This window comes from Cynocephalus volans, chromosome 2, assembly GCF_027409185.1.
Source record: "Cynocephalus volans isolate mCynVol1 chromosome 2, mCynVol1.pri, whole genome shotgun sequence".
In the NCBI taxonomy this organism is placed as follows: domain Eukaryota; kingdom Metazoa; phylum Chordata; class Mammalia; order Dermoptera; family Cynocephalidae; genus Cynocephalus; species Cynocephalus volans.
The window spans coordinates 13,702,708-13,712,082 of NC_084461.1; the positions used below are offsets into that span (position 1 = coordinate 13,702,708).

The window sequence follows — 9,375 nt, forward strand, 5'->3', positions numbered from 1 at the left end:
CACAAGTAAGTTTAAGATTGGGCTTGTTTGAAAATGACAGTTGTCTTATCCTGTATTCTAGCCTGAAAATATCCTGGTGGATCAGAGTTTAGCCAAGCCAACCATTAAACTGGCTGACTTTGGAGATGCTGTCCAACTCAACACGACCTACTACATCCACCAGTTACTAGGGAACCCGGAATTTGCGGCCCCCGAAATCATCCTTGGGAACCCTGTCTCCCTGACCTCAGACACATGGAGTGTTGGAGTGCTCACATATGTCCTTCTTAGCGGCGTGTCCCCCTTCCTGGACGACAGTGTGGAAGAGACCTGCCTGAACATTTGCCGATTAGACTTTAGTTTCCCAGATGACTACTTTAAAGGAGTTAGCCAGAAGGCCAAGGAGTTTGTGTGTTTCCTCCTGCAGGAGGACCCTGCCAAGCGTCCCTCGGCTGCACTGGCCCTCCAGGAGCAGTGGCTGCAGGCCGGCAATGGCAAAGGCACGGGCGTCCTCGATACGTCCAGACTGACTTCCTTCATTGAGCGGCGCAAACACCAGAATGATGTTCGACCTATCCGTAGCATTAAAAACTTCTTACAGAGCAGGCTTCTGCCTAGAGTTTGACCTGTCTCGAAGTTCTTTCTCATTCTCTTTCACCTGCCAATCAGCTGTTAATTTGAATTTTGAAGAGAAACAAATCAACCGAACTGATCAGCTGCCGGTATGTTCATCGTGTGAAATTGCATTCCAAGTGAGCTGTGCTCAGCAGTGCTTGGGACTCGGAGCTGCAAGCTGCGCTGGGGTGGAGGACCTTCGCTTACACTCTGCCGGAGGCAGAGATCGCATTGCTGTAACACAGTATTTTATTCAGGTTTCTGCAAAAAATAAAAAGATACTTTTTTACATGAACATGAATAGAATTTTGCAAATTTAACATTTTCAAGATTTATTCAAGGATACAGAATGCCTATGTTCAACCACTGGTGTTAACGAACAAAACAAAGATACTGTACATCTCTGGGGAAGACTCACCCAGGTGGCGGCTGCTCCCACAGCCTCGGCTAGAGCTCGGTGTTCACCTGGCCCAGGGCTTTTCCAGCCATCTTGTCTGTGCGCGTCTCACTGGACGCCAGAGGTGGCTTCTGAAACATGCATTGAACCTCAAACTTTTGCATAAAATAGAATGAATTGTTTTGCTCTGATGAAATGTAGGCCTTACTTGTATATAAGACTGTTCCTGCCTTCAGTCTGTCATTGCCCCACCTACCTTCCCCTCCCATACCCACCCCTTGCCTGGGCCTTCTCGGGGAGTCCAAGGGTCTGCCCATCAAATGAGAACATCAGGTTGGGTCCTGCCCCCACTGCCCCCTTCCCCCAACCCTACCCCAAGCCGTCAGTCAGATTGTTGAGCAGTATACAGTCAGATGAAAATAATGTAAATGCACTCACTGGGGGTTTTTTGGTTTTATTTCATATCATGTGCAATGTTGTGGCTTTAACATTTTATGCAACTATTTATGAAGACCTCTGTTGTATCTGTAATAAATATATAGAAAAAGCACATACTTCGTACAGTGAGCTTTATGGTTTTGTGTGTGTGCTGGGGAGGGGTGGGGCGGGATGGGGTAGGGTAGCAGCCCTGTGCCATCGGTTCCAGGAGACTTAACTCTTCGTGACATTTGTTGGTTTTGAGGACTGTAAAAAAGTGATTTCATACTCTGAATATAAAACTGGATAATAGGGTAATGTTTTAAATTTTATTATGCTATTATTCAGAATGCCAAAGTATTATTTTTTTTTCTCCAAAATCAGTCTGGACATTTACTACTTTTTAGACTTTTTGAAGTGCAACTTTCTGTACAAAAATTGGCTGGATTTTGAGCTTTTGGTAAGAAATAAAAGCCAATTAAGCACTAGCCGCCCTGAGGCTGGTACCCCATGCCTGTGTCACTGTGGCAGAATTCACGCTGGTGCGAAGAGTCCTTTCCATAAAAGAGGTTGGGTTTCTGGGCACGCTTGAATTTTTCTGGATGTCTTTTTATCTTTGTTGTGTGAAATACACTAAAAAAGAGACCAGCCTGCTTCTACGCCAGCCAGACACCTGGGTCTTGAGCCATAAACTGGCATAGTTAAGCTTTGCAGCTTCCAATGTATTTTATTTATTCTTTTGTTGGTTTTTTGTTTGTTTGTTCTTGTAAAATTGTACAGAAACTTTTTAAAAGAAATTGGATTCAAAACTGGATGTGTATTCGTAACCTCATGACTTTTATTTGTGTATTGTTTCTTTTATTTCAGTTAAATTTTTACATTATTTTGCATGTATATTTCTTTGTACAGAGACCTTACATGTTTACACAGTATGATGTGATGTAAATATTTTATTTTGCCATCAGTTATTTTAAAAAATTAAACATATTTGCCTGATTTTTGTGTTAGGCCTTTTATTTAAAATGGTCACTGTTGAGTCAGAAATAGAAATCACTGAGAGAGAGACTGAAACAGGCCTCATGGGGCGGGGGGGGCAGAACATTCTGGATTTGGGAATCTGCTGTACATAGCCAGAAATGGGAGTTGGTCAGGTTCCTGCAGACTGGTTCACAGACACCAAACTCAGTACACTGGTGTGTAACTGGAATGTGGACTGTTTACAGTGGGGCTATAGCTCCTCCTGGTTAGAATATCTGAGGCACCCCCATTTCCTGGTGAATATAGAATCGGATCCAAGGCAAGAGCTGTTTCATCCTGGCGAAGGTAGCGTTGTCCAGATACTTTGAAGAGAATGAGGCTGTTGGGTTCAAGCACCATGTTATGAACAAACCAAAAGTCCTGCACCCACAGTGAAGACCCTCCCTCCCACCAGTGCTGGCCATCCCTGGGCCCCCCACACTGGGCTCCACCCTGTCCTGGGGCTCTTGCAGCGTCACCTCCCTGGGCACCCCGCTGCAGAGCTCTGATGCCAGCATGGCTCCCGTGGCTCTGCTAGCCCTGCTGCTGACAGTCAGTCATTTTTGCCGATGACCAAGGTCATCCCTCTTGATTCTTTCTGGCTTTCCTTCTGGGATGGGGACTTTTCGCGTTGAGCACACCGTAAGGAACAGGTCTTCTTTTTCTCCTACTTGCTGAAATCCTGAGCAAACACTGACATGAAAGGCCAGCATTGGTGCTAAGCCTCTAAGTCAGGACATGGGAAGCTGAATCCCACGGTGTGCACCCCGTTCTCGAGTCCCAGGGGCACCCATGGCTTGGTGGGCTCAAGAGGGAGCGGAAGTCCAAGGTTGGTTCTAGTCCACCCTAGTGCAGCATCAGGCCAGGTGGGAGGCGCCTGGCCAGCCACAGTGCCGCACCCCAGCACCCCGCAGGAGGTGGGCTCAGTGAAAGACACCTGCTGAATGAAGTCGTTATCCTGCAAGCTGAGCAGAAGGTACCCAGCAAAAGTACCCAGGTGTTTAGTCCATCATGGTCACTACCTAGATTTTTTTTTTTTTTTCAGATATCAAGATGTTAACATTCTGCATGTTACTATTTAGAAATCTTTTAAGTTCATGCATTCTCTTTAGCCCTGAGGGGGGCTACCCCAATAAATTATGAACATCATTTTATAGCAAGCATTAACCTAAAAGCAATTAGATCGTCGTAGAATAGAAGGAAAGATCCTTTAAGCTGTACATTTTTGAGACCTAATTATAGAGACAAAATAATTTGTGGAATTGATAGAATGCTTTTCAGATTTACTCATATTTATGTGAGATTTAACTTACAGAAAATAAAAAAACAAGTCATAAGTAGATAGCCCAATACGTTTCCATACATGTACATACCTGTGATGACCACCCACAGCAAAATACTTGCATTATCCATATGCTAACCCCAGTTCATCCCTCCCTGCCAGAAGCAATCACTCGGATTTTTATCACCCGTAGCTGAGTTTGCCTTTGAACTTCAGATACACAGAATTATGCAGTATGTTCCTTTTAAAATTAGGTTAAACTTTTATTTTGAGATCACTATAAGTTGACATGCAAGTGTATGAGATGGACACTTTACCCAGTGATAACATCTTATAATCTCTAATACAATGTCACATCCAGAATATTCCACTGATAGTCAAGACACTGCATTTTCATCACCATGAGGACCCATCCTACTGCCCTTAAGAGCCACACACCCCTCCCTTCTGCCACCACACCATCCTGAAGCCCTGCCAACCACTTATGTGTTCTCTATTTCTATAATTTTGTCATTTAAGAATGTTATATAAATGGAACCATATGGGATGTAACCTGAGACAGGTTTTTTGGTTTTTTTTTTCACTGAGCAGAATTCCCTGGAAATTAATCCAGGTTGTTGCGTGTATCAACAGTTTTCATGGAGTTTCCATGAACTTTTTGAAGACCCCTCGTGTAGTGGTATGAATGTCCCATAGTATAACCATTCACCCATTGAAGGACATCGGAGGCTTTTCTAGCTTTGGGCTGTTATGAATAAAGCTGCTGTGAACGTTGGTGTACAGATTTTTGTGTGAACACAAGTTTTCATTTCTCTGGGTTAAGACAATTGGCAGATCATATTGTGGTTGTATATTTCATTACTTAAGGGATTGCCAAACTATTTTCCAGACTCTACCATTTCCCATTCCCACCAGCAGGGCATGAGTGGTCCAGTTTCTTTGCATCGTCACCAGCGTTTGACGTCACTATATTTTTTATTTGGCCATCCTGACAAATGTATGGTCATATCTTGTTGTGGTTTTAATTTGCATCTCCCTATAGGCTGATGATGTTGAACTACTTTTCATGGGCTTAGTTGCACATCTGTATATCCTCTTCATGTCTTTCACCCATTTTCTTACTGGATTGTTTGGCTTTTAATTGAGTTTTGAGAGTTCTTTCTACCAGTCCTTTGTCAGAAAGGTAGTTTGCAAGTATTTTCTCCCACTCTGTAGTGTAACTTTTCATCTTCTTAACAGGATCTTTCACGGAGAAAACGTTTTAATTTTGATGAAGATCAGTTTTCCTTTTATGGATCAAGCTTTTTGGTGTCAACTCTAAGAATTCTTTACCTAGCCCTAGATTGAGGGTTTTTTCCTAATTTTTTTTCCTAAAAATTTTTAAGTTTCACATTTAGGTCCATGATCCATTTTGAGTTAATTTTTTGTAGGAGATGTGAGGTTCAGGTTGAGGGGTTTTTGTTGGTTGGCTTTTTTGTTTGCACACGGGTGTCCAGTTGTTCCAGCGCCATTTGTTAAGAAGGCTACCCTTTTTCGATTTTGTCTAAAATCAGTTGGGCCTATTTATGTGGGTCCACTTCTGGGTTCTGTGCTCTGTTCCAACGATCTATTTATCTGTCCCTCCACCAGTACCATGCAGTGTTGATTACTGTAGCCGGACTGTACGTCTTGAAGGCGGGTAGACTTATCCTTCCACTTTATTCTTTTTCAAAATTGTTTTAGCTACACTCGTTCCTTGGCCTTTCCATATAAATGTTAGAATACTCTTGTCTATACAAAATATCTTGCTGAGATTTTTATAGTCAATACATTAAATCTATGTATCAATTTGGGGAGAATAGACATTTTTACTATGTTGAGTCTTCCAATCCATGAATACAGTATATCTCCATTTATTTAGATCTTTATTTTCTTCAGCATTTTTGTAGTTTTATAAGTTTTTTGCCTATTTCCTTATAAAAAAAAATTATAAATATTGTATTTTTAACTTTTGTGTCCCAGCCTTCATTGCTACTATTCAGAAAGACAATTGATTTTTGGATGTTGATCTTTTATCCTGAATATTTGCTGAACTCACCATTTCTAGGTATTTTTTGTAGATTCCTTGGGATTTTCTATATAAGCAATCATGCCATCTGTACATAGGAACAGTTGTATTCCTTTCTTTCCAATTGATATGCGTTTTTATTTCTTTTTTCTTGCCTTATTTCACTGTCAAGAACTTAAAATATTGTGTTAAATACGAGTTGTGAGATCAGACATTCTTGTTTCCCAGTCTTTGGTGGGAAGGCATTCGGTCCTTCACCATTAAGTACAATGTTAGCTGTGGATTTGTGGAGATACTTTTTATCAAGTTGAGGAAGTTCCCCTCTATTCCTATGTTTCTGAGAGTTTCTGTCATGAATGGATGTCGAATATTACCAAATGCTTTTTCTGTATCAATTGATACGATTGCGTAATTTTTCTTCTTTATCCTGTTAATGTGTTTGTTTTTTGAATATCGAACCAAACTTTCATCCTTGGAATGAACCCCACTTGTCATGGTGTGTAATTCTTTCTACGTATCTGAATTGTATTTGCTAATATTTTGTTATTTTGTATCTATATTCATGAGGGATATTGTCATTTACTTTTTTTTTTTTTTTTTGGTATTTGATTTTGGTATCAGGGTACAACTAGCTTCATAAAATGAATCGGGGAGTGTTATCTCCTCTTCTGTTTTTTTGCAAGAGATTGTGTAGAATTGGTGTTGATTCTTCTTTAAGTGTTTGGTAGGCTTGTCCGATGGAACCATGTGGGCCTGGAGAATTCTTTATGTGGAGTTTTGCATTATGGTTTCAATTTCCTTATAAGGTTATTCAAATTATCTACTTCATATTGAGTGAATTGTGATCATTAGTGCTTTTCAAGGAATTGATTAGGTCATGTCTAGTTATTCAGTTATTGAGAGGAATGTTAAAGTCTCCAACTCTAATTAGGGACTTGTCTCTTTCTCCTTTCACTTACCAGTGTTTGCTTCACATATTTTGCGGCCCTACTGTTCACAGTCAGGATAACTGCGTCGTTCTGGTGAACAGACCTTTTTTATCACTACGTCATATCCCATTCTCCTCTAGTAACTTTCTTTGCTGTTATGTCTGCTTTATTTGATATTAACATAATCACTCATACATTTTTTAACTAATGAAAGATGTTGAACTAATGCTTTTTTTAAAAAAAACTAATGTTTGTATGGCAAGTCTTTTTCCATCCTTTTACTGACCACATACTTATCACTATAAACAAGTTTCTTGTAGACAGCTGTAGTTGGGTCATGTTTTTTAATCCTGCTCATCTCTGTTTTTAATTGGTATACTTAGATTGTTTACCTTTAATGAAATTATTAATAAATTAGGGCCTAAGCCTGCTATTTTATTTTTTGGTTTACTGTTCTCTCTGGTCTCCATGTCTGTTTTCTTTTGCCTGCCTTCCTGTGGGATAAACAATTTTAGGATTCCGTTTTGATTTACCTATACTATTTTTGAACGTATCTCTGTGTGATATTAGTGGTCGCTCCAGGCTTTACACTATATACACATGACTCATCACAGTCTACTGGTGCCATCATTTTACCAGATTGAGTAAAATATCAAAACCTCTCTATGTCTCATCATCCTGCCCTGTTTTTAATTGTTTTAAATATTTCCACTACATACATTTAAAGCCACATCACACAGTATTATAATTTTCACTTCAACCATAATTTAGAAAACTAAAGAGGAAAAGGAAAATATATTTGCCTATAGTTTTGCTCTTTCCGTTGTTCTTTGTTCCTTCCTGATATTCCACTGTTCCTTTCTTTATCCTTTCCTCTGCTTGGAGAACTTCAGCCATTCTTATAGGACAATTCTGCTGGTGACAAATGCCTGGTTTCTCTCCCTCTAAGAACGTCTTGACTTCCCTTTTCATTCTTGAAGGATATTTTTGCTGGATATAGAATTCTGGGCTGATGGTTATTTGCTTTGAGCACTTGAAAAATGTTTTGCCACTTCCTTCAGGACCCCATGGTTTCTAATGAGAAGTTTGCTGTCATTCAGTTGTTTTTCCCTTATTAATAAGATGGTTTTCTCTCACTTTCAAGATTGTTTCCTTCTCTTTCGTTTACAGAAGTTTGACTCTGATGTGTCTTCACGTGGTTTTATTTTTATTTATTTTATCTGGGATTCACTTGGTTTCTGGAATCTTTAGGTGTATGTCTTTTGCCCAGTTTGGGACATTTTCAGCCATTATTTTCTCAAGTTCTTTTCCAGGTCCGCCATCTTTCTCCTCTCCAGTGACATGAATGTTGGGTACTTTGGTCACAGACCCACGGGTCTCTGAGACACTGCTCTTCCTCCTCTGCAACTTCAGCTCTTTTCCCCTTGTTGCTCAGATCGGGTCGTTTCTATCATCGTATCTACAAGTACACTGATTCCTTACTCTGTCCAGTCCGGTCTGCTGTTAAGCCCGTCCTTGAGTTTATTTCATTTGTTAGATTTCTAAGTTCTAAAATTTCTTCTTCTTGATTTTTCTTTGTATCTTCTATTGCTTTGATGAGACTTTCTATCTTCTCATTTATTCCAAGCAGGTTCATAATTGTTCTTTGCAGGGTTTTTTTCAGGGCTGCTTTAAAATTCTTGTCAAATAATTCTAATATCCCTGGTGTCTATTATTGGTGTCCATTCATTTTTTTCATTCAAGTGAGATTCTCCTGTTTAGTAAGATGAATGATTTTCCTTTGAAATGGGAACATTTGAGGTATTAGGTTATAGACTCTGGGTCTTATTTAAACCTGATTTTGCTGGGTTCCCCTAATACCAAATCAGCAGCGGAAGGAGAGAGTTGCTTCCTTACTAGTGGTGGGCAGGTCTGTGAATTCCACTAGGCCTCCCCTTACAGCATGGGGGTGAAAGGGGCCTCATTAACCCCTGGGTGATAAAAGTCCTGATTCTGCACTAGGCCTCCTCTGATACCATCCAGCGGGGAGGGGAAAGGGCCCCTCGTTATTGCTGGGTGGGGGTAGAAGTGCAGGCTCCCCCATAATCTTCACTGACACCAAAGGGGGAAGGGAACCTTGTTACTGCCTGTTAGGGATGAAAGTCTTGCTCATTTGGCCTCTATAACACCTCCTTGGCAGGGGCTTGGGGTGCCCCATTACAGCTGGGCCAGGGAGGAAATCTAGGCTCCCACAAGTCTTTGCTGGTGGGGTAGAAGTGGAGACCACAGGTTTTCTGTGGTGTTTGGCTAGAAAAGAGCAGTTATTGTCTAAAAGTTTTTTGATCTTGCTAGGTTACCCTTTTCCTGGTCTTTTGTCTTAAAAGAGTGGTGTTTTGTTGGGACTTTCTCTGTCTGCATCTATTGGCATTTCCTGGTTGCTGGCTGCTTCAGCTCCAAGACCGGGATATATTAGGCAAAAATAAATCCCAGGAACTCTCCACCATGTACTCCTCAGCCCGAGGTCCCTAACTGGTCTGTTTTCTTCTCTTCACCTTGCAGAGTCGTCTTCTGTTCATTGTATACCTAATGTCCAGAGGTTTTTTATTGTAGTTAGCAGGGGGAATAGGAAAAAGGACACTTCTTCTATCTTCCCAGTAGCAAAAGTCCAGTATCGGCACCACTCTTGTTAGTTTTAGAATATGTGAAATTGGTC

General features: G+C 40.7%; 1 protein-coding gene across 1 annotated transcript in view; it reads left to right on the forward strand.

The window, feature by feature from the left end:
• The window catches only part of TRIO (trio Rho guanine nucleotide exchange factor), a 335,145-nt gene extending 332,856 nt beyond the window's left edge, over positions 1–2,289 (forward strand). Inside the window, exon 57 of the mRNA XM_063086904.1 lies at positions 62–2,289. Within this exon, the coding sequence (XP_062942974.1) occupies positions 62–604 (543 nt within the window). The 3' untranslated portion in view covers positions 605–2,289. The remainder of the gene's footprint in view (positions 1–61) is intronic.
• The last annotated feature ends 7,086 nt before the right edge of the window (positions 2,290–9,375 follow it).